At 36.3% G+C, this 25,991-nt stretch overlaps 2 protein-coding genes across 2 annotated transcripts in view; one reads left to right on the top strand and one right to left on the bottom strand.

Annotated features, from left to right (window-relative positions):
- Positions 1-21,925, top strand: part of ITGA4 (integrin subunit alpha 4) — a 34,578-nt gene extending 12,653 nt beyond the window's left edge. The window contains exons 9-28 of the mRNA XM_058027580.1: positions 62-199; positions 859-970; positions 2,530-2,624; positions 2,936-3,026; positions 4,333-4,378; positions 4,742-4,896; positions 6,255-6,409; positions 8,947-9,096; positions 10,478-10,554; positions 12,784-12,934; positions 13,639-13,737; positions 14,173-14,252; positions 14,582-14,668; positions 15,258-15,348; positions 16,031-16,138; positions 16,350-16,469; positions 17,856-17,975; positions 18,493-18,591; positions 18,798-18,917; positions 19,625-21,925. Of these exons, the coding sequence (XP_057883563.1) occupies positions 62-199; positions 859-970; positions 2,530-2,624; positions 2,936-3,026; positions 4,333-4,378; positions 4,742-4,896; positions 6,255-6,409; positions 8,947-9,096; positions 10,478-10,554; positions 12,784-12,934; positions 13,639-13,737; positions 14,173-14,252; positions 14,582-14,668; positions 15,258-15,348; positions 16,031-16,138; positions 16,350-16,469; positions 17,856-17,975; positions 18,493-18,591; positions 18,798-18,917; positions 19,625-19,717 (2,187 nt within the window). The 3' untranslated portion in view covers positions 19,718-21,925. The remainder of the gene's footprint in view (positions 1-61; positions 200-858; positions 971-2,529; positions 2,625-2,935; positions 3,027-4,332; positions 4,379-4,741; positions 4,897-6,254; positions 6,410-8,946; positions 9,097-10,477; positions 10,555-12,783; positions 12,935-13,638; positions 13,738-14,172; positions 14,253-14,581; positions 14,669-15,257; positions 15,349-16,030; positions 16,139-16,349; positions 16,470-17,855; positions 17,976-18,492; positions 18,592-18,797; positions 18,918-19,624) is intronic.
- The window catches only part of CERKL (ceramide kinase like), a 52,033-nt gene continuing 47,631 nt past the window's right edge, over positions 21,590-25,991 (bottom strand). The window contains exons 11-13 of the mRNA XM_058027581.1: positions 25,529-25,625; positions 24,220-24,386; positions 21,590-23,313 (exon numbers count right to left, since the gene is read on the bottom strand). Coding sequence (XP_057883564.1) covers positions 23,232-23,313; positions 24,220-24,386; positions 25,529-25,625 — 346 coding nt within the window. The 3' untranslated portion in view covers positions 21,590-23,231. The remainder of the gene's footprint in view (positions 23,314-24,219; positions 24,387-25,528; positions 25,626-25,991) is intronic.

Here is a 25,991-nt window from a genome sequence, read left to right as displayed (position 1 = left end):
TAACTTCTAGTGCATCTTCATTAAAATGTAAAAATAATAATGATTTCTTGTCTGCACACAGCTTGGTTCTTACTTTGGAGCTGCAGTTTGTGCTGTGGACCTGAATTCAGATGGCTACTCAGACTTACTGGTTGGTGCTCCAATGGAAAGTACCATCAGAGAAGAGGGAAGAGTTTATGTCTATATTAATTCAGGTTCTGTAAGTATTTTCTCTTAAAAACACACGGCAACACAGCCATTCTGGTTTAACAGGGTAAGAGGAAGAGTTTTCCTCTCTTCTTATTCCATATTTCCAGATATGGAAAAAGCAGCATTAGGGCTGTGATGACTGCCCCAGCAGGAGTGCACAGCCCACCCCCAAAGGCTGCAGTGTCAGCTGTAGCACAGTTACTCCCACCAGTCAGTGCTGGAGCTGCACACAGACTGGGTTCGTTTCCTAGGAGCTGTAGGTGGTGACAGCCTGCCCCTGCAGCCCCTTTCCAAGCTCTCCTCCACTGCTGTGCTTCCCACTGAACGGCCAGCTGAAGAGCAACTTACCAGGCCCTTCAGAAACAAACAAGGACTGAAACATTTGCATGCAGTTACTGGTACCAGTCAGGAAACAGACTGGTACTCCTGTTTTGCAATTGATATGGCTGGACAGATCATGCATTAGAATGGGCTTCTTTTCATTCTTTCTAAGGTTCAGAAGTGGAAGTGTAGTCACTTTACTATTCTTACACTAAATACCATAAAATGTATCTGAAAATGCTTGCTTCTACATCAATAAGTTTGGTGGGGTTATATATTGGTATCCAAGGCAGTTCTAACATTTTGAGTAATATTCCATTCATGTGCCATGTGTCTGTTTTCCTTCAGGGAGCAAAGATGGTAGAGCTGAACATAGAGCTCAGTGGGAGTGACTCGTATGCAGCAAGGTTTGGAGAGTCTATAGCCAATCTAGGAGACATAGACAATGATGGCTTTGAAGGTAAGAATACAAAGAAAACCTGTTGGGTTTCATTGTCTGTGATCAATGGAATGCCATGATAAACAGGAGGATTATGGAAGTCTGAGAATTCTTTTGGTTTGGGATTCGACTTCTCTTTTCTGACTGGAAATACAGCTGCTTCACAGTCATTGATGTTTAATACCAAGGCACCAGGTTTTGTCTAATAAAGAGCATGAGCATAAAGTGATAGCATAATCTGTAACTTTTGTAACTCAAATGGAATCACTAATCATGTTTTAAATATCTGAGATGAAGGTTGGGGAACAATTTGGCAATTTTGTAACAATCATAAACAAAAATGGAGTCAAAATCTGCTTCTTTGTCCCCACTAAGTACTAAATACATGGGGATATTGAAAGCAACCTTCATGTTGGGAGACTGCTGTAAGAAAAAGGCTGGAAGCAAAATATAAAGAGAAATTGGGTAATATAAAGCATTTTTCTGTAATAATTAAAAAACAGAGCAGAGCCAACTCCTTTAATGATCTAAACCATCAGTATCAGCCCTGTAAAGATAATGGTGTGGGTGGTGGTGTAGAATCCGACCTCAAGAGCGTGTGTGTAATTTTAACAGGCACAACTTGACTGTCCCATTTTCATCTCACTAGTAGAGAGATGTATAATGTGCTTTATGTGGTTTAGTCACCACAGTATGGGCTCAGTCAATGTGGATTCAATGAGAGAATTGCTGTGTAAAACCAAACAGTCAAAGGTTTGGGTTTTTTGTGATTTTGGTTCAGTGCAGCCTAAAGTATTTCTGATTTGCAGATAGTTCAGTTTTTGCTTATTTGTAAGTGTAAGCTCCCAGTTATTAACAGTGACTTTCAAGATGGTGTACATAATCTCCCCATCCCTCCCTGGTAAACAGCCTCTGGCTATTTGAACCACGGGAGTTTTTGGTAAGGGCTGTTGAGGGTGGATTGGTGTGTAGGTACGTTCATTCAGTTTGTTACAAATTGCCATACCCCTCTGGGATTAGGTCATCTGGGCATAAAACATATCCCTTTGTGGCAATATCCCTTTGTACCTTCATTTCCTTGTTAAATGCCTTTCCAAGCTTATTATTAACTGTTATGAACACTTCATAGAAAAATAAATAGTTTATTTTGGGCACTGTAATAACAGTACTTGTGTTTCAGTGACTTAATCCATGTGGGAAGAGCAGGAAAATCATCACTGTTCCATAAATATAAAGCTCAGTTTTTCCTCTTTTTTTAAAGATCATGATAATTTTGCCTTCTTTCATGGTAACCTTTTAACCTTTTAAGGGTCAAAATTAATATTGCTAGAAATAGACTGTGTCTTTAACAAAATGGCAGTATTTGATTATTGCTTTTCACACTCAGTAATTAAGGTAGAATCAGATTACTGAGCTGGTCTGTATTGTTTTTGTTTGCTTTATATCTGTGTTCACAACTGCCTTTGAATTCAGGCAAGTAAATCTGATCTGGCATTGCATGCGTCAAGATTTGCATTTCTTCAGCTGCTCAGTGGTCATATTTCCTAGTCCATGATCACTGCTGAATTGTTTTTTCACAGATGTGGCAATTGGGGCTCCACACGAAGATAATCTAAAAGGGGCTATTTATATATACAATGGCAGGAAAGATGGAATAACACCAACATTTTCACAGGTATGCTTTTCCAATGCAAAATACCCAATCCAGAAAAACCCCAAGTTTAAATCTGAGAGAGTTTTCCCTTCATTTAACAGTCTGACCATCTGAAGTATATTAAAAGACTTCAGAAAATTTTTACATGGTCTGTGATTTCCAGTCATAATATAACCTGTAAGAGAAAAAAAAATTGTTTTGGGAGCTTTAAAAAAGGTTTATCGGATTTAAGTTCACCATCAGGATTGTTCTGCTAACATTTTTCACTGGAAATTGTAACTCAGAGATTAGCTTTCCAGGAATAATGTTCTCTTTTGCATTTTTGTCCTCAGAGAATACAAGGAAAAGAAGTGAGTAATTCTTTAAGCATGTTTGGACAATCCATATCAAGTGGCATTGATGTAGATAACAATGGTTATCAAGGTAAATTAAGCAATTTTGTTTACTTTTAATTTTTAAAATAATAGAAATTCATAGGGAACAACCCTACTGTCCTACTTGATAGTTTTATCAGAAGCAGAATCTGTTATTGAGATGACATGTCACATCTCACATTTTGGGAAGAAAAAAGAAGAGGTAAAGCTGAGGCCAGGCAGTCAGGTTTCACGGTCACCTAACTATTATTTAAGGACTGAGAACAATGTAAGAGTGAGATCATAGCGCACAAAGGGAAGAGAAATGTTATTTATATTTTTAAAGCAGACATCTCATTTACAAATGTCACAATGAGGTACTTTGGGCACTGGAAGCATGTTTGTTGTCCAGACTAGTGTGCTAACCTGAATATATTGCTGGCATTCCCAGAGTCTGGATTCTGACAGGAGTCATGGGCTCCTTGACTCTCAGTCTGAGTGAACACCACTTAGGGCTCATGGCATTGAGCTAAAACCTTTGTGGAGTTCTTGTGGCCATGACAAAGTAGTGCTAACTTGGTGCCAAGAATTTATTAATTGCTTTATACACATCATCAAAACATTCTGACATTTTGCAGATAAGTCTTAGGTCAGGTCAGGTATGTCTGTCCTGCTCTTGAGGATGCAAAAGCACAAAGTTACCCTGTTGTGTGTTCTGGCTCTGTCCACAGAAACATTTTCCAGGTTAATTTGTAATGCTGGCCTAAAGGACAGGTTACAAGTAGTCTGCTCACAGGTCAGCTGTTGGTTACTACTCTGGCAGTCACATCCTCAGGCCCTTATATCATTTAGTCATCTGACAATTCACTTTTGCTACCTGATTTGGGAGGTATATAAACTGTCTATATTTCTTTCCTTCTTGCATGAATAGAGTTCAGTTCATTTGGAATAAAGGAAATACTATTATCTCTCTCTATGTACAATTTCATACATATAATAGACATAAGCAAATAAATTCTATGTATTAAAACCAATATGTATGTGCATGTATAGCAATGTTGAATATCTGGATGGAGAAGAAAGCAAGTATCTCCTATTTAGCTGAGTTGTCCTTCAGTATCAACCACTTAAATGGGAAATAGAAATCAAATCATCACATTATCAATATGTGGAAGTCCAGCAAATTAGCATGCAGCATTTATGGACAGTGCACAAGTATTTGAGGAGCTGTCTTTAAATACTAGTATATCCCTTCTAGTAAATAAAGGGCAAATGGTGTCTTAATATTCACCAAAAGGTGAATATGCTATAAAATGCTTGTACCTAAGTAATTCCTCTTGACAAATTATGGTTATTGATACATTCTTTTTGTGCAGATGTAGCAGTTGGTGCATTTTTCTCTGATTCTGCTGTGGTGTTGAGGTGAGATTGCTGTGTTTCAATACTTTTGAAGACCATACAACTCTATTTTTTAGTGGAATTTATTAAAACTCAGTAATTTAATTTAACTCATTATATTCTTGATATCTTCAACTTATTAGGCTCTAGAAGGCTCTACAAGTGAAACATTTAAGTAAACACATTGAAAAGATGAAAATACCATTCTGTAACTTTTTGAAGTAAAAATAATTTGCATACAACTGTTTGAAACTATCTGAAAAATGCAGATAACTTTAAAATTATAATTCTAAAATATAAGAATAGGTTGTCAGGGATGATTAGTTTTTGCAGAAATTCTGTAAGCTATATCTGAACATTATTTGTGTTACTCTTTTCTATTCTTAGAACAAAGCCAGTGATAATTGTTGAAGCTTCTTTGAAGCATTCTAGTTCAATAAATCGAACTAATTTGAACTGCATGGAAAATGAGCAGCCTGCCACCTGTATGAATTTGAAGATATGCTTTGCCTACAGAGGACGGGAGGTACCTGGTTATATTGGTAAGCTACTGGAAAAATAATCCCCTATATGTACTGATTTCAAATGCACCTATTTACAGAATAATGCTGCTGGCATTCAGTAGAGCATTAATCTGACTTCAGTATAAAATGAAAAGCTGAAAACATGGATACCTTTTTTATGTCATGACTACCCTGTAACATCAGGCCACTACACTTCTGTTCAGTTTGGAATAAGAGCACATCCCTGCTAGAACTGCTGCTTGGAGAGACAGCAGCATTAAAAGGGTGATATTTAGATGTCCTCTAACAGCAATCTTCTCAGGCAGGGACCAAACCAGATGGGACTGCTGGAGGATGCTGCCTTCCACTCAGCAATAGAGAGAAAGCATTCCTTCACAAACCAGCTCAAGCAGCTGATCATATTGTGGGGCACTTTTTGAAAGAGAAGGAATCCTACCAAAATTACTGAAAAATAAATCTTGTATTGTGTTTTATATAATGCATATTTTGCTTTTGGGAAAAAACTGGTCTTGCTAGAAGCGGTGTCTTTCAGAGGGAATATTCATGGTGAATTAATTTAACATAATTTACTGTCTAAATTTGCCTGTATTGCCTGAGTGCTTTTAACCTACTTGTCATGTGCTATTTGTAAACTGCAAACAGCCCTTCAAGTACATGGTATATAAAATTAAATTGCTCAACTCTTCTAGGTGAGAACAGACAATAACCTTAGGGAGCATGTTACAGAGAACACATGCAGTGATGAATTGTTAAGTTATGCATCTTTTGATCTTTATCAGATCTTTTGAAACTCATATTAATTTTGAAAGAGGAGCAGTCAGACTGGGTCACCCTTGCTGGACTTGTACATAAGACTTTTTAATTTAAAAAAAAGTACTGGTAGAAATTGTAGATAACCTAACCCTTGGCAAAAAAATTAGAAGTAATAGATCTGTAATGCTCTGAAACTTGTTTGCAACTTGTTACCATAGCAATTCATGCTAACTTAAATAGAAAAAACTGTGAAGGTAAACAATATTTGTCAGTGTTAGTTGACTTAAGTGTTTGTTGTAAGTTACTGTCAGCCCTGTAACTAACTGAAGTGGGTTTTCTGTAAATAGATTTTGGTAGAAAATATAAATACCACCTGATAAACTATCCCTGATATAAATGCATGTATTGGGGAACAGCCATGAAGCAATTTTCAGTATTAGAAAGTTTTAGAAGTTTTTCTTAGTATGGATTTATGTCAGTGTTTTTAAGCCAAGCATTTTAAAATGGATGTTTAAATATACTTATGGAATTGAGTCAGAAATTGTGATTTCTACCATAAATTCATTAAGATTGCAACACTTGAAGATTTATAACCTTTATTTTCCCTGGGTTTTATTTTGTAGTGTTGCTTTATAATGTGAGTGTTGACGTGAACAGAAAAGAGGATACACAAGCAAGATTTTATTTTTCCTCCAATGGAACACATGATACAATCTCAGGAAAAGTAAAGATTTACAGCAATATTACTACCTGCAAAGATCATCCAGCATTTATGAGGGTAATGTAGTTTTCAGTATGTATTGTCTTGTAAATCCTTTGTTCTCCTCTGAAAAGCAGACCTGCTGCAAAAGAACCTATTCTGTTTATAATTGCACCAAATAATTTTGGAAGTAAAATATTTGTATTCAGAACTTCCACAGTTAATATATTTTATTTCTGATGCTTTCTCAGCTTTCTCTGAGGAAATCAGTAGATCTGCCATCTCTTACATTGGTGAGATGTATAATAACAATAACCACAGTGATTAAGTTGGACCTTGAGCATTCTTGAAATTTTTTCATCATTTTTATGCATGACAGATCATATATAGATTGAGGTTGGTTTGGAGCAATCATGAAGATTCAACATTCATATTCTGCTGAACATTTTTGATGGAATTTTCTTATGTATTCCTTAATGCAAAGTCTTAAAACTTGTATTTTTTATGTTTTGTCATCTGTAAGTATAACAAAGAACATGCATACGGTTTTGCTTCTGTTGTTATTGTGAGTAGATAAGGTAGACTCAGCTAAAAAGGAAAAACCCATTCCTGATCCACAGGAAGTGAAATGAAGATGATTGCTAGAAAAGTCTGTAGTTCAGGGTCTGTAGTGTGGTGTGCTTTGTGAGTGTGCTGCAAGGAGCCAAAGGCTGGCAGGGTGTGAAGCAGAGCTTTGGGGTCGCTTGATTTTTTTCCCTTCAAGGAATGCAGCACTCACCCATAACCTGAGGGTGGAAATGGGGTAGGAAGAGCACTCGTGCATGACCTATCCCGCTGAAAGGTGAAGAGGGACTTGCCTTGAAAATGGAATAAAATCTGTAATCAGGGCAAGGATATAATATTTTTAAGGCCATTTAAATAACAAGAAAAAAATTAATCACTTTTATTCTATCAAACATTTTAGAAGCTTGTCTTCCAAAACAAAAATTTTGGAAAAACTTGGAAGTCCTAAACCACAACAAACAATAAAAATCAGTGGACACAAAGGAACCACATTTTATTAAACTCAGAAGAAATAGACTTCTCTCCTGTCAGACCTTATCTAGGAGGGAAGAGAGGGAGTATTTAGATGTAAGGGGAAATAAAGCTAATAAAATAATGGACTACTTTCCCTAACATTTTCTTTGAAATCCTCAAGGTAGCAATTCTGTGACCTTTTGAAACAAACATCTGTCAAGGTGACCGATGCAGTTGATCCTGCACAAAGGCTAGAAAATAAATTTTATTTTCTACAACTACAGAAAAACCTGCAGGGAAATATTCTTCAATGTATTTTTCTTCTTCCTTGATTTCCCTTATTTTTTGTTTGTGACATGATTAGAAGCCAGTTCTTCATCACAAAGCTTCAGGGTAAAAAGGGAAGCTTATGTTACCTACTGGAAAATTTCCCAGATGGATCTCAGCTGATAACTGCACCTAAGTGAATGTTGCTTGCACGAGCAATGGCAAATTGCCACTTACTTTATAAGAGTTTTGTAAACAAATGGAGATGTGATTGACAGCTGACCTTGTTCAGATTGCTGTACCAGCATTAGCAGGTATTTGTGTAGGAGGAAGGAATTGATTTGCCTCATCAGTTCCTATAGTCCATCGTTAGGGAGTTTTTTCCTACATAGAATTCAATTTTCTTTTCAATTTTTAATTAATAACATTATAAGCATCTCCTTCCACCCACTGAGGTTTCTGTACTTGTGTGAAGCTCCTAAAGTTAAGTAAGTGTGAATGTCTGTCAAGTACAGTCCTTGCAAGAGACAATATAAATTTTATGTATTTTGAGTAAAGGCTAATTAATAGCTAATTAGTATAATGGAAGTAATATAAAGCAGATGCAGAGAAGACCTTGTGGAAAATTATTACAAATTAGATAATATGTGATTTGGCCAACACAAGCTTGCAGATAAGAATTAAAACAGTGGCCATGTGGAAGGACAATCAGTGTCTGTCTGTCCCCTACACTAAGGGAGTAATTTAATCAGGTTTGTTACTGTTGGTGCTTCAAGCTGTTCAGTTTTCACAAGTAGGTAGTTGGGGCTCTGATCTGAGCATTCCTACACAGGTAAGGCTTCATGTACAAAATAATCATTTATTTAATCTTCTTAATACAGAATGGAAAATTTTAATTGTACTGTGGGAGAACTAGTTTTGATTTCATATGTAAATACCCATTGGGTTTGTCTGGCCTCATTCTACTGGTTAGCTTTCTTCATTTTAGCCAACTTTGCCTTTTTTCCTACTTGGGCAGTGCAGCCTTTCATAGGTGTGTGAGGCAGGATCATTGACAGAAGTGGGTTCACTATTCAGTAGGATTTCTTATCATAGAAGATCATCCATTCTGAAATGGCTGATGCTGTCACTGAACATATTCTGCCTTTATGCATTTCTGATTGCCTCCTTCAGCAACAAAGATGAAAGTGTATTAGCCATATGGAATTATTTTACGTGTGAAAAATAGGTTATGCTGCTTTAGTGAGTTCTGGGCAACCTTGTAAGTTTAAAACATAAGCATACATGTTTTGTCTTATATGATTAACTCATTAGGTTTCCAATTTTCGTAGAAAGATGTAAGGGATATCTTGACTCCTGTACATGTTGAAGCGAGTTATCATCTGGGGCATCATATTCTACAGAAAAGAAATGCTCAAGAATTTTCACCACTTGAGGCTGTTCTTCAACGCAGGAAAGAAAAAGATGTTATAAAAAGCAAGGTTAGTGTATGAGTTCTCTTTTTTCCAAAGCAGTGAGTAAATATTCATGTTTTAATCTCCAGTTAAAAAAAGCTTCACTGATTCATAGCATGTGAAAGAATGCATTTTCCAGACCTACACCTAGGGATTGTGTCTTGATATTAATTAATAAACCAGAATGCTAAAAAACTGCCTCATTTTTTGCTAAAAAAAATCTTTGCAGAACTTGTGTACCATCTGTATTATGGTTTAAAAATAAAGAAGATATGTGCAGAGAACTTGCCAGCATAAATAGTACTATATATATCAGAACCCATATATGAAATACACTCTTTGAAATACCCATTCAACTACACAACATAAAAATTGTACTTTAAAATTATTTCTGTGTTAAATACACAATATCATGTTGGTATTAGTCTTGAAGTGTTGATATTGCTGAAATATTAGTTCTGTAAAAGTACTGCAGGTTTTCAAGTCTGTGAGGGGAAAGAAAGAGTATATTCTTTAGTAACTATGAAATTAACCTTTTTTCCCAAAAAATTCCAACTTAAGAGACTTTGACTTCAGTGAAAGTCAGAATATGCTGAATTTTTAACTTTTCACAATGGTAAGCTCCCCAGAAAAGTGGTCAGAGCTCCAAGCCTGAGTTCCAGAAGTGTTTGGACAATGCTCTCAGGCACAGGCTGTGACTCTTGAGGATGTCCTGGGCAGGACCAGGAGCTCTGATCCTGATGGGTCCTTTCCAACTCAGCTTTCTCTGTGATTTCTGTAACTGAGATACAGTTGGCCATTGGAACTCTCAAGATATGTAAGACCTTCTTTTAAATGGCATGCTCTGACTTCTCATTTTCATTCAAAATTTTGTTTTAGAAACCTCAGAGTTATAAAGAAAGAAGGAAGGAGGGAGATGTTGAGTACAGTGACAGAAATGTGCTCTGTAACATACTGATAAACCAAGACATGGACACCTGCAACTCATGGTGTCTCTGCTCTCATCAAACCTTACTAACAGTAGTATAAGTAAGAGTTGTAATTAAACTCTTGAAAAAATTAATGTGCTGTATTACAGGAGAGACTGCACAGACATCAGTTCTGGATCTTCTAAAACATTCTGCCCTCCTTGTGTACTGCTGTAAAGATTGTCTGAACATACACCCACAGGTTTCACTGTGACAGACTGAGTCTGGAAAGCCTCCTCACTGTTACTCTGGATGCACAGAATATGTTTGGAAAATGGAAAATCGTAGCCTGATTGAATTGTATGTTAGCAGTAAGAGCTATTAGACACTTCCTGGTGCTTAGTTACTAGGTGATGGGTTTCTTTCTCTGGAAATACTGTTTCTCACCATTGGAAGCATAAGACACTGAAGTTCCTTTTTTTTTAATTTGGCTTTTACAGTTTATTTTTGCAAGATTTTGTTCCCAAGAAAATTGTTCAGCTGACTTGAGAGTTTCTGGAAAAGTTGTTTTTCCAAAGTAAGTATAATGTAGCTTTCATTTTTGTGGACAATTTAGTAAGATTTTATTTAAATTATTCTTTGATCTTTTGTATGTAAATTACAGTAATCCACAAATGCTCAGGACTCTCTGAAAAAAACAAGATGTAAAGCTTCTTAATTGAAGACTATTTGTAAATCATAAATCTTGCAGAAAATGTAACATAAATTTATATGATTGAAGAACTGTTATTGCATAATTAGAAGATTTTACAGCTCAAAAAATCATCTTAAATAACCATAAATTTGTGTTCTATGCTTCATATATAAATGGGCTAAGATAACGCTGCACAATGCCTACTCAATATGCAGACATCATAACTAAAATTGTAAAATTGACAAGCTATTGGTTTTTTCTGCTGCTCTTTCTGGATATAGTGTACTTGCACTGAATGAAGTCTCAATCAGCAGTATAAAACTGAAGATATAATATTCTTACATAAAAGAGCCACTTAATTGTTTTAAGTTGTATTTTATCATCATAACCTTTTTCCTTATTGACTATTATATTTCAAAGTAAGGAATACATGTGAGCAAAAAGAGGAATTGTAGCTGTTGTGAGTCTCAGCTATTTAGATATTTTACCTATAACTTAGATTTTCTCATGTCATTCATCACTTTTAAAGTCGATGCTACTCAAATCAAGATTCTAGGTTGAACAACCTAAAATGGCATCAAAAGATGCTGACAGTCACCTAATGCAGATTAATCCCACCTGTGTGATCCTGAGCACAAACTTTGTCATCTTCACAGATTTCAGAGTAAGATGTGTATCTTTCTGCCTACTTTAACTTGTGGCCTGTAGCATGAGTCTTAAGCCCTTTCATTTTCTTAGGCTGGATGGTTATTTCATTTAAACACTCATAAAGTTCTTAGAAAGAATGGTTGTGCAGAATTTGCATTTGTGACATTAGAAATGCAGTTTTGTAAGCACTTCCGAGCTCTAAGAAAGAAAAACACAGATTATAACATATCTGCTTGACATTAGGCCCAGTAGCAGATTTGCAGTGTAAATAAATAGTCTAAGTATCTTGATAAAGTGTGAAGTATCACCTTAAATTACCTTGTGCCCCTAGAATCTCGATTAAAAACTAGTTAACTGTGAAGTGATAATTTATTTTGTCTTGACAGAATGCATTCATTATCCTTGAAGAGCAGGGCAACCACCTTTGGCTTTAAAAGAATGAAATCAAATAGGGATGGCAATGTAATGCTTTATTTACTGAGTAGCAAGTCTTCATGTATACACTATCATGTTTTGTTTAAATTGCTTAGATTTTGGCCTGCCCTGTAAGTTTCTAGTCTGCATCATGCATTTTTTAATGAAGAATGAAATATGATTACCGGGGAAAAGCTCTGGTTCAGCTTTGTTGTAGTCCCAGATGTGCACCTGGTGCTTTTGTGTACTTGTGTGTTAAGCTGGGAGGCATCTTTGTGACAGCATATTGTTAATGAGCTTGGCTTTAACGTGGGTAAGAGGAGTGAGTGCTGGGTATATAAGTGCTAAAACAACGTTCCAATTTAACCTAAACTTGACAAGCTACCAAAATGTTAACATTGTGTTTTTCTTTAATTTGCTTTTGTCTTGGAACCTATCTGCTTATGCAGTGCTTTTGCCTTCTGTTGCTTTTGTAAGTGCCAGCTTCTTTCCCAAAGGTGTTCAGTGACTAATGCTTTGGTTTCGAGCCAGAATATCTGATAAATGTCTATTTCTAGGCACCCTTTCTGCAAGTCTTAATTAAACTTTAATGTCAAGCTGAAGTTTACTTTCAGCCCCCGACAGGGTGTCTGTACTTGTAACATGAATATAGAACATTACACAGATCATAAGAGAGGCACGTTCACTCTGCCCCTCTTCACATTAACTCAGTCCCACATTTGAGTGCAAAGAGTGAATGTTGAAATAACATCTGAAAGTGCTGTAGCAGTGACACATGGCTATTCTGGCCTGTAAAGGAAAGGACTTGTAAAGGCCAGGAGCACAGCTGGACCGATGACAATTCCCTTGCTCCCTCAGTAACCACTCCAGCCTTTCAGGGGTGACCATCACATAACTGGTGTCCTACCTTAGTCACAGAATGGAGTAAAACCTTCCCTTACATCTCCAGCTGAGCTTTGTCAGAACCAACTGAAACTACCTAAAAGAGCAGCTTTGCCTACAGGCGGTTTCTAAAATTACTTTCCATTTACATTGTAATTATTTTTATAGGTCTCACGAAAAGAAAACATACCTTGGTGTTGGAAGTGTGAAGACTTTATTGTTGAACATTTCTCTGCTTAATGTTGGAGATGATGCATATGAAACTCTCCTCCATGTTCAGATCCCTAAAGGTCTTTATTACATTCGAGTTTTAGAATTGGTAAGGAAAAAAAAATCTCTCAAACAGTAATCCTTTGATATTTTTATTTTTCTGCCTGGTGTTTTTCAAATTCCGTTTATGAATTGTTGAGTTTCTTTAGATACTGAACCTATGACCCTTCATCAAAAGCTGCCAAAGCATCAATTTTTAGATTCTTAGACTTCTAGCTACCTAAATCAAGTGCAATTTATCAATACAGATGATTTACATAATTTCAGTAACAACTAAATAATAAAAAAAAAGTTTTTAAAATATTTTCAGGATATTACAGCTGTTTTTTGGCTTATGGTCATGTTTTCAGTGATCACAAAGATCTCACAGAATATTTCCCAAATACACAAGCGTACAAAAAGTCATAAATCTAACTGTGCTCTCCTTCTGCATTTTAAAAATAACTGTTCTCCATGTAGAATGCCCCAGATCCATCTTGGTGAGTTGGCTTTTAACATGGGGGGGTCTGGGTCTGGTGCATGTGCCTTAGCTTCAGTAAAAGCAAGAAGCAGATGAAGTAACTGATACAATAATCAATATAATCTATTATGTTAAAGTGATCATGGGTGTTCTGGATATTGGCATCAGTGAAATAACAAACACCTGGTTCAGGAAAATATAAAGCACCCAATTTTAGTGTGTGCATGTAATTTGAAGTGTCTGAAAAAACACCTTTTTTATTTTAATCATTAGTAACTTGTCCTTTATTTTAGGAAGAAAAACAGATACATTGTGCAGTATTAGATAAAGAAATTAATGCAGTGACACTTGAGTGCAGTGTTGGCTATTTATATGTGGATCACAACTCAAAGGTAAGCTGCAAATGGAGTTCCTAGCTTTAGAAACACCCTAAATTTGCTATGAGGATTTTCATGGGGGGAAAAAAATCTCTGGCTCTCTTCTTCATTCCCAACTACCATCTCTTATCATGTTGGTGTCTGTATCTCTCCTGCTACTTTTAAATTAATTGCTTAAACACTCCCTGAAATAATACATTAAGGGCCAAGAGTGTTTGTTTTGTGCATTGACTGATTGTGCTTGGCTTCTAGACAAGTGGGCTGACCAATGCCATGGACATATGTGTTAGGTCAATAGAAAGGGACTAGAAGACACAAAAATTAAGTATTTCCTTAGTACTGAATTTTTTAGGGCAGAGAGTTCTAAATGAGCTTAATAAAATATTTGCATTGAAACTATGTCAAGATACACTATCATTTAATATAAGGAAAATTTTATTTGTTCTACAGCTGGATTATAGTTTCCTTTTGGATGCAAGCTCGTTAACCAGAGCAGATGAGGACCTCAACATCACCATTAATGCTACCTGGTAAAGTCTAATAAAAATTGCTCAATGAAAAATACTACTAGCTTTGGAAAACAGATAACTGGAAAGACCCAGCAAAGCAGGATTGCAAGAAAGTAAATTGGCTGCAAATCAAATAGAGAAACTACAAAAAAAAATAGGTGATAGACATTTAAATTATTAGTAGGTTTCTGCCTGTAAAAATGTGGGGGGCATTAATGCCTGACATGTTGTTACCAATTAAATATGTTTATTCTAATAAGCTAAAAGGTCTGCTTAATATTTTTTACAGAAATAGTGTATAGCTTATGATGGTGCCTTCAATGCAGATTTTTCTCTTTGCATTTTTGTAGTAAAAATGAAGATGGGAACATGTTGCTGGATAACACGCTGACTTTACCTATACCTCTAAAATATGAGGTGGAGTTAAATACTCATGGGTGAGTCCCCTATTGGTATTACCTGCACATCACAGAACTGTTGTCTTGTTACTGTTCTAAATTCACTGAGTCTTTAAACAGAAGTGTGACATAGCTAAAAAATCCTGGGACTGAGTTGGCACAGCTGTCCTGGGCACTGACTTAGACACTTGTAAGAGCTTTTTTCCACTGCTGTGGGGTGAGACCGTTGGTGTCTGTGGTGCATCAAACTTGTCTCTGAACAGACTAACATGTCTTAAAAAGTGGATTTTTTTCCAGAAATATGTGTTTAATCAGAGCATAACAGATCCTCAGATTTTTTGCTTAACATGAACCATGATATGGGTTTGTTGTGGGGCATTCATGGAGTGTAGCTTTGGTGAGGATTTATGACTTCTTATGCTTCATCTGCCTTTTTCAGAGGAAAGTACAAATGTAGAGGGTTTCTATTCCAAAAGCAGATGATTTCTACTCTTATGTTCTTAGATTTACTTAAAAGCAAACTTGGATGTTTTCTTACAACCAATCTTACTGGAGGTAGCATGAAGCAGAAAGCTATGCTAATGATATGTAGGAATTCTGTTTATTAACAATTTCTAAACCATTGTAGGTTCGTGTCACCAACCTCATTTGTTTATGGAGCAGAAGAGAAAGATTCAGCAATGACATGTATGAAGGAAAATATCAACTTCACTTTCCATGTAAGAGTTTTCCTTTGTAAACCCTGTCATCCTTGTTTGAAGGTTAATGTTTAGTGCATCTAATGATAGTCTAGACAGTCAGTAAGGAAACTTAAGAGTACGAGGGCACCATGAGTAATTTTTGTGCATTAGTGATGGGAAGTTGCTGTTAATCCCTCTTAGAAAACTTTTTTTGGCCTAGCAAGTCTTCCACTGAGTGATCAGAGAAAAATTTCCTAACACAAGCAGGATTGAAAATGCTAGAGCAGTTCTGACTTGCCACTTCTTCCTTTCAGAAACACTTCAAAAGGAATTATGGTAAGAAAAAGGAATTAGGAGCTTCTTGTAAGAGTACCTATGGCATGAAATTTGTCCTCAGTGGATTAAAAGCAGGAGTTGGGACATAAATCTCCCCTAGTTCCTTTTGCATCCTCTCCTGGCAGGCAGTCTGCATGGGCTCAGGTACTCATCAGAGATTAGCACTACTTACTCATCAGCTCTGGAGGAGGGAAGGGCTCAGTAAGCCCACAGAATGAATGAACAAGATGTTAACACTCCTAGCACAATCCACTTTCCTGACAGCACACAGAGCAGCTGCTACCCCATTCTGTGCAGTTTTATGTATTTGTATATGTGCAGTTTTGTTCCCTGAATAGCTACCTTGAAGTTTTAACTGTTGAACTCTTCACCTCTTCCCCACAAGGTTATCAGTGCAGGACCAAGCATGTCTCCAAATACCAGCTTGGAAATAATGATACCAAATGCTTTTCCACCCAGGGACATCAAATTATTCAACCCATTGGATATCAAGGTAAGCAAAAGCTACTTTATGTAGTAGTAGCTGTATGAATTCTATGAAAAAGAGAAGCAAAACAAAGTCAGCTAGGCCCTCAGTCTGTGTTTGATTTGCTAGCCATGGTGAAACAGAGTGAACTAGAACAGGATCATCTTCAGCCCCATGTGTTTCAGAATTCTGGAAATAAAATTTACATTTTTAATAATGATGTTATATTTATTTTCAGACATCAGCTGGACACTGCTTCTATAATGAATATCCCAGAGACTGTACTGCAACAGAAAAAAATGAAAGCATATTAAAGGATGTCATCACTTTCTTTTCAAAGCCTATTAAGAGGCACATGGTAAGCTCTGTCTTTTGGCATCAGTGGGAAATGACTGTATGAATAAGCCTTAAGAAAAGAGTGTATCTTATATAATGAAGTCACAGAGTCATCTTCCAAGGATGTGTGGTGGGACCTGTGGTAAGTTCAGGATAGTCATAAGTGACTTTAGTGAAAGGGTGAGAACTGAGCTGAGAAAGTTGATTAATGACACATTGCTGAAGTCAGGGTGGATGACAGACACCTACAAAAAACTGCCAGAGGGGTATGGAACTGAATGAGTGGGCAAGCAGAATGGCAGAGGAAATTCAGTAACAAACAGAAATGATGCATAAGGGAAAAACAGGCTTTATTTTAATTACATGTGGTATGCAGATCAAATATTCATTGTCTTTTCCTCATCAAAGCAGTGCCAGCAAACATAACTAACAGGAGCCAGGTTTTAAAAAAAACCCCAGATGTTAAAAGTAACTGAATTCCAAGGAAGACTATACAAGTTAATGGAAGTCAAGAATTACAAAATACGTGGAAATCATATTTGGCTGGGAAGCAATTAAAAATGTTTGGGAGGCTGGGAGAGTGCCATACATGTGTGGCCTGTTCCAGCTCATCCCTCTGTTCCTGCTCACAGACCCTGCTGGAGATCAGACACTCCACTCCACAGTCCAAGCCACAGCTGCTGTGTTAGCATTGCATTGCTGGGGCTTTGTCCTCATAGGAATCTGTTTCCTCCACTTTGTCTTTGACAAAGTACAACATTATTTAATCTGTCATCTTAAAAAATAACAAAAACAAACAAAAAAAACCCTACCTCTTTTTGAAAATTGTTAATTTGGGACTTTTAAGTAAGCACATTACAAGAAATATCAGCCAATGATTGAGAAAAAGCCTGCACTAGAATATCCAGTCAGTATTCAGCATGGTAGTCTTGGATAAAGAACAATGTTAAAGATATAATAAACATAATCATGTACAGCCTTATGTTTTTGTCTTCTCCAAAGCTATGTGAAGTGGTACTAGTTGTCAATGTACAAATGTAAGGATCAACCAATTACACTGTTTGCACTGGACAGCAAAGAGTTATTGTCATTCATCATTATTGATAAAAGCTAATTTGAAATAAGTGTAAAAATAAACCCTAAATATATAAACAAATTATGACACTTGTTCTTTTTCAGTCTTAAAATAACTGAATTTTTAATAAAAATTATGTATTTTGTATAACAATTAGGTTGGTCTCTTGTTACTTTACCTTTAGCACCTCTGGAATGACAGTGATGGATGACAACCTCAAGTTATATCCTGAGTTTTCAAGAATAAACATGAATCCTTTTTAGTCAGTTTTTATTGTCTTTAAGATTATATAGTTGATAAAGTTAAGTTTTAATCTTTCCCTCCCTTGTACAGTACTGCATGAAGAATGACAGCCTTTGCTTGCAAATACACTGCACGCTGGGAAACATGGAGAGTGGAAAAGAAGCAACTGTTCACTTGCATCTGGAGGCTACTCCTTTACTTCTACAAATGGTAACACATGAATTTTTCATACTTGAGGGGAATATTTCAAGGCATATTTGCAGTATTCCCTGCATATAAATTCAAGTATTAGTATTTGTTTTCTATCAGTGAAACATGATTCAAACATGAGTAAATCTAAATCTTCTAGGTTTTAACCTATTTTATGTTGCCAATGCTAAGGCTCAAGGTGATGTATGAAAAACAAAAATATGTATTTTAGTTTGTCACTTTATGGTATGTATTGCTTTGCCTATTCTGGCTGGGTTATGTAGGATGGGGATTTAATTTCAACTCATAATTGTATTTTTCTAAGAAAAGCAGCATGGATGTGGATTTAAGTAAAATCCAACCTGGCTTCATTCCAGCTTCTGGTACTAATTTGTTTTGTGCTCAGAAAAAAGCACCATTCTGTGTTTGTGTGAGATTCTGGTTATGTCAGCAGCTGTGCTATCATTTTTGCTGGGCAAGAATCAGTGTGGTAAAGTTATCTTTTAAAATATAGATTTTTATTTTTATTTTTTATCAGGATGATGCATCAGTATTGAAGTTTGAAGTAAGAGCAATGGCCTGGCCAGAAAAAAGTGCAAAAGTTATTGAACTACACAAGGACAAGCAAGTCACATATGTAAGAATTCTCTTATGAATTTGTGCTGAACATGTTAAAGTAGAAAAACTAATAGCAATTAATATTGTAGAATTCTATACAAACCTATACACCAGCAATGAATAGTGTTAATTACTTTTAAAATTAATTAATTTTCCTAGAGTTTTTAGTATCTATTAGGGAAAAACCCCCAACGGCTAGCACTAAGCTTATTTTCTGTTTTTCAGGTCTATTTGGAAGGAATGCACCACCAAAAGCCAAAATACCGTGTTACTGTGCTAATTATTTCCCTCGGCTTAATAGTTGGTGTTGCCTTGTTATCGGTTCTTTCATTTATATTGTGGAAGGTAAGTTTTGAGTATTCCTTACTTGCTTCAAGTCAGGAATTCAGACTGTTGGAGGATTTTTGGATTACAGAATAAATAACATTTTACTATGTTATGTCCTTTCGAAAGAAAGAGAATTCCTCCTGTAACCTGGGGTTCTTCAGAAGTGTTTCTCCATTTTTTCATTTCATCTTCTGTATGTTCTACATTTTCTGTTGCTCAACACCACAAATCCGTTTCCAATATTTTATATGGTATCTCAAACTGCAACATAAATACTAAAAAAATTCTGTGCCTATGTAAAAGACAAAACTAATAAGGATGCAGATCCTCTGACAAGTGATTGAGAGATTGTTAACTTCTTTACCTATGTGAAGACTTTCTCCATCCATCATTTTTACATGGACATGTAGAAATGAAACAAATTTAACATTTTATTACCATATTTTTAAAAATACTGGATTCCATGAACTGTTAAAGTTCACATCACAAGCCCAAGTCTTTACTCCATACAGAACAGCATTAGCCTCCCAAAAATTAAAAGAAGGAAAAGCAAACCTACTTTTTTGATTGATGAGTAACACTTGATTACTTGGTATGACAAAGCACTTGCAAATACCATACTTCATAAATACCATACATAGGCATTTTTATTTTAAATAATCTTTTATGGTTTAGATTTGATGACAAAGATTTGCTGACAACAGATTCCAAATTATTTATTTCAGATTGGCTTCTTCAAAAGGAAATACAAACAGATCCCTCAGGATGAGAACAGAAGAGACAGCTGGAGTTTTAAAAGTGGGAACAAAAATGACTAAGATGGCAAATAAACATTTGATTTTAAAATGAAGAAATTAAAATTCAGATTAATTCACAGGAGAAACATCAGCAACAAGAAATCTAAACCTTGAACTTACTTGCTCTTACAAAACATGCTTTATTTCCTTGAACTGTATGGAGGATACACCTTACAGTACTGTTCTAATATGAAAATGGTAAACCAGTTTGTTCTGAAGTCTCCCAGTAATATTTGAAATGCCATATATATATATGTGTATATATATATATCTGGTTTCAAACAGACAGAAGAACACTAAAGATAAAGACAAGAATTACTTACCAAAAGGAAGTATTTGTAGAAAGTAATAATTTTGGCCAATCCTGGAAAGTAAGATCTCAAACACATTAGCAGGAGTTATTCTATAATTTTTAAAGTTTCAATAATATTTTGATCAGGCATTCAAGAAGAAATCCTCTCTCATCTTTTTCTGGCATTTTACCAAGGGTAAATTAGCTCAAACCCGTAGGACTGTGAGTAGGACACACAGACATAGAAAACAGCTCTCAGAAGCTCTGGGCTTCTGCAGGTAAGCTTTGGCTTCACAGGCACAGCCACATCACTGAAGGTACTCAGACACCCAGGCAAGCCAGAACCAGGAAGGCCAAAGGTGAATTCAGAGCAGGGAATTGTGTGGGGTAGCCTGGAGATGCAGCTGTAGAAAGGTTAAAGTATTGGAGAATATAATTTGTAGCCATCCATAACATTGTACTTGCAAGCGTGGTAGAAGTACTTGTTTCATCCTTTCCTCAGACAGTGCTGCCATAAGGTTTTGGACTTCTCCAACTAATTATTTCTATGTGGGTTTTTTTAAAGCAAGTATTTATTTATATTTATTTGCAGACTTTTCTATAGTACTTTTTATAGGATTTAGTGCTGGCATTCTTCCAGAACCTGAAAAAAAGACAGGCTTCAGCTGACAAAACAGAGACACAAATACCCAAAAGACACCAACTGCCAACCACAATGGGCCAAATTTTATCTTTAGATGAAGTACTTCAGAAAGTACTGAATAAGGAAGTCACTTGGAGAGGCAGCTTGGGTTCTTGGAAGGTGTCAGATAAATACCATCCAAACAGGCACCCTCAGCAGCCACTCAGAAGAAAGGCAAGGACTCACCAGAAGCATGGATCAAACCACTGCTCTGTACTCCAGGAACTTTCTTCAGCTAGCTAAGTTTGCACTACCACCCAGCTTTGGTGAAACAGCACAAACCACAAGGGAAACAAACCTTCCTTTGCTCCCCAGAAGAGCTGGAGAACGTTCAGCTTTTTCAGTGACAGAATTTATTGCAGCAGAAGGACAGAGTGAGGCCAGCCTTGGATGTCTTTGTGAACTGCACCCAGAATGGAATGTCCCCTGTGCAAAGGCTTCAGAGCTGCACCATCCATCCTGTGGGAATTAGCCTGAAACTCAAACCCACTGCAAGTGCCTTCAGCAAGCACTTCTGCTACCAGAGTGCTTGGTGCCATAAAAGCCATGTTGCCCACAGATTCCAAAGGTATTTGGGACCATTTTGTATCTTCCTTTTACTTCATTTGATGCCAAAGATGTAGATCACTCCAAAGTATGTTTTCCTCTAATATCTACAGTGCAAGGACAAATGAATGTGCAAATATTTTTTTAAAAAGGCAAAATGAAATATGTAAAGAATTAAATACTTTCTTGCAAATACGTGTGAAAACCGTACCAAAAACGCTTACCTTCCAAATGGCTTTAGTGAATTTTTGCACTTTAACCAAAAAAAACTTTGAACAGAAATTAGCTTGACATTACAGCATACTGTGAAAAATATACCTCAAATACTGGAAGAAGCATTCATGTTCTTTTGAGTACAAACAATGCAAGGAAGTGAAACAAAAGCATTTTATTTATCTTTGAAATAGTTTACATAAGTCAGTACATGTGATAATGATGCCTTGGAAATTGTACACTTTCTATTCAGGTTTGATTGTTAACATGTATATGTTGGCTGCCTTTTCATAGGATATGAAGCAAAGTTATGAAGCTTTTATAAACCAAGTTGACAAAAAATGAATGTGCAATGTCCTGATGGTGGCAAGATTATGAAGTATTACTCAACTGCATTTTATTAAAAAAAACCCAAACAAGTTTAACAGATGAATGCTGTTGATTCTGTAAATTCAATTCTTTTGTTAAATTTCATTTAATAAATAAGTTAAATCTACTAAGTGTTGTTGGAATGCCTTTTTAAACAACTTAAAGAAGCTTAGTTTGAATTGCCTTAGCATGTTAAAATAACTTGATGGGATAGAGTATGAATTTTAAGTGGAGACTGCTGCCTGTGACTTGGACAACAGGCAATAGCTTGGGTTTAGGAGCCAAATCCTCACCTGCAGTGCTTCAGGTGTGGTACTTAGTCCTGTGTATTTATCACACATAAGAATTTTTACAACTATTTAAAATCATAGTAGCTATAGAATCTCTTGAAAAGGCTTAACCCCTTGATTTAGCAACATCATACAAAGACTGGATTTCACATTACACTTGACAGCTTCCTGAAGAAAACACCAAAACCAGCTCAGTCTTGCCCTGGCCCAATGTAGCTTTCGTTTGTGCACTGCCTTCTGAACGGCTCCCAGAGGAGGGACCAGGAAAACACTCGTTACCCATGGTCCTGCCAAAACACAGGGGCTACTTTTCCTCAAAGGAAGCCAGTTCCTGGAAATAATATAGCCTTAATTTGCTGTTCTCTGAAATAATTGCCTTTAATATTAAGTAAATTACCAAAACCACAAACACTCAAAAATTATGTTTATGCCCTACAAGGAAATTATAAAAATTTAAGTCAACTATTAACTTATTTATCACAACTTTAGTCTCAGCAGCAACAAAAACTATGCTGAATAACATTTCAATTCTAAACAGAGAAAATACTAATTTTATACAAAGAGCAGGTTTTAAAATACATTTTCACAAAGAAAAGCCATACAGGACATCAACATATTCTTTTGTATTATTTGATTAGAAACATTTTGAGAGAAAATATATTAAGGCAACGTTAAAAAATCATAACTAGAAATAGAAGCAGTTGATTAAAAAAATAAATGCATATATTTTTATTTTGCCACTATTCTTCAGTTAGAGCTGGTGAGTAGAGGTATGGTTCTTCCCTGTGCTGAACTGAGTTACCTAAGGACATAAATAGCAGCAGCAGACTTAGAAGTATCTCAATCTAAAACAATCTACACTAATGGAAAAAAAAATTTCCTCTATTCTGATGGACACTTCTTAAACCCAATACAATCAATTTTCACTTTTTCTTTTTAAAGCCTAATACCTTCAATACAGTTAAATAGAACCTGCTAAAATATATAATTTAATAACAATTTAAACCTAGAATTAGAACAAACCCTAACCCTTACCAATTAAACTTCTGCTACAACTGATATCAGTACAAGTCCAGACCTTGGAAAGCTGTGCATGGGGGTGAGAACAGGATTCTTTATTATAGAATCTCCAGTTTGTCCCTTCTATATGCAGTTGCACGTCACTCGGGAGCTCTCCAGGTCATCAGTGTTCACTCCATAGAGATCAATAAGTTGAGGATGCACCCTGGGAAGCAAGGAAGTCAAACTTTATCAATCAAGTGTCATCAACTCTTGCAATGGGTGTGCTGCTTTTGAGACTGGCAAGGAGAATGAATATGTACAAGCTTTTATATGGAAATAAATCCATATAAAAGGGAGAATTACATTTTGACAATTCCTATAGGTTCATCTTTAGAAGAATATATTAGATTTTGACAATTCCTATAGGTTGAATTACATTTTGACAATTCCTATAGGTTCATCTTTAGAAGAATATATTATATACCCTACAACATGATCTGCCTTTTATTTTACAGACCAGACTTACTCTGAGCTGTGTGCCTTCAACTAATCCTGTGTGCATTGCAGAAAAATGAGCTGCTGCCCCCTTAATTCCACTGATAATCCTCCCATTTGCTATGTATTTGTAGTCTCATTCTTAGAGCTGGATATGGGGACTATTCTCAAGCAGCATTAAGATTTCCACAATTGAAGAACTACATGTTTTTCTTAACCTTACACATGCTGCTTTCCAAGTAGGAATCCTTGTCCCAAAAGGAGCTCCTCATGGAGACACATTATATACATCTGTTCTCCAAGAAATGGAAGGGTAAAGTAGCAGGAAAGAAGAAACAAGAAGTAGTAAAGTAACAAGAAAGAGGAGAAGTGGAGTGGAAGCTGATGAAGCACCAGGAAGGAAAGGCCATGTGAGTTATAACAAACCTTTCCAGAGATGAACACAGGGCAGCCAAGGCAGAGGCCCAAACGATGGTGGGAGAGCCAGACCCTGCAGTGCAAGCAGTTCTATGTAGGAGCATTTAGCTCACCTGACTGTGGGACCATCTGTGCCCTACAGAGATGTGACACATCTGAGATTGCAGCACTGATCTGTTGTGGGGGTGTGGGCCCTAAATGGGACACTGAACCTTACCGGACATGAACCTCTGATGCCTCCTTCATTAGGTCTCCATCTATATTCCAAGGGTAGTTTCCTTCTGCACTCAGACACACATTTTCCTTGGCATCAGGGCCACTTTTAAGCCTTGGTTGTACTTTTACTTCTTGAACTGTGTAGGTCTCAACAAAGGGAAAATTGAACTAAACCAAACACAGAAAGACAGCAAATAAAGATACAAGGTGATAGCCTAACACAAAATGGGTTACTTGAAATCAAAAAGCTGGCACATTTTTTGTTCTAAGTAGGAACATTTAACTCAAGCTTTGACCACATGAGCCATTATATATTCCAGCTAGTACTTATATATTAATGTGGTGTTTATATCCTAAACAGTGCCTCAGGAAAAAAAATAGTGTTCCAAATACTTTCAGAATATGTGAAAGTCCAAGCAGATTGTTTCCTGTGCTCTGCTCATCATTACCAGTCATCTTGTCCTAAACCAGGCTAGTTACAGTTCTAGTAAATGGTTGTCTCAAGCTTAAAGGAGGGCCCACATCTCCTTGTCTGATTTGTAACTACAAAGGCAGAGAGAAAATCAAGGCATTCCTTCAAAAGTACACCTGGAAAGCTTAAGCTATTTCCTCAATTCAGCCATTAGTGTTGTCACCTGGAATTGTCACCCATCTCTCCCCCAAACTCCCTGTCTGTAGATGAATTCAAACCCAAACCTTCCTGTTACAGTGATTTCACATAATCCCAGAACACTTGAATGAGTCCCAGTGTGCTTGGGCCATGCACTGGGGCTTTAGACAGCAATAAGATCTATGTTTGAATATCTCATTTTTCTCTTCCAAGACAGAATTATGACTACAATTTTGAAATGCAGTTTTGCAAATATAACTAGATGGGATACATACCTGCTAAAAATCAATGCTCACAACTCACTGCTACCAGCAGAGCATGCCATGACCTGCTGAAATTACGAACTGTACCAATTTCTGACAGAGTTGTGTGATGCCCCCACAGTTCTGCATTTTTCATCTCTGCACTACACAAAATTCAGACACAGCATGCATTTCCTTATTGTGGTGGAAGGGCTTTACACCCATAAAACTATGGTACAACACAAACACAATTTAAACCACAACAGATGGACTGAAATAGGCTAATCTGTATTAGTCTAGTGATTTAAAAAAAGAAAAAAAATCAGCTAAAAAGGGGCTAATGTATTCTGACAGGAAGCTAAGTCTCCTTACGAGGATGCTAACATTAACTCTTGCAGCTTGTCTACTTTCACGATTAACTGTTCTTTTCGTAATCGCCAGGAAAAAATTAACAGTACCTGATTTTTTGCAGTGGTGTATCTTTTCAGATGCTTTATAAACTCTGTTCGAGAAGTATTTTGTACAACAATAAGAGCCATGCTTCCATTGTTCAACCTGAAAAGCAGACCAAAAAGATAATTATCTTTCATCACTAGTTTGGAAGTACAGCAGGCTCTTCAATAGCCTACATTAGAAAGAAAAAATTTTAAAAGCCTACAAGAGTAAATTTATAGGATAGTCTCAATGGTTTTTCAAATATTTTTGCTGACTCCCACCCCATAGATCAATATAAATTATGCACTGAAGTTATTCAGCATCAATATATTTATAGCATACATTGTAATAATAACTTGTAGTTCTTTATCAATAGCCATAATTTGTTGAATACAATACATACAATTAAGAAAAACTTGCTTTTCTACTTAACAGATGGTTTTTAAACATTAAGGATCACAAACTTCTCATTTTACTTTTCTCTCC

Source organism: Melospiza georgiana, chromosome 7 (assembly GCF_028018845.1).
Source record: "Melospiza georgiana isolate bMelGeo1 chromosome 7, bMelGeo1.pri, whole genome shotgun sequence".
Classification (NCBI taxonomy): domain Eukaryota; kingdom Metazoa; phylum Chordata; class Aves; order Passeriformes; family Passerellidae; genus Melospiza; species Melospiza georgiana.
This window is presented reverse-complemented; position numbering and strand designations above follow the sequence as displayed.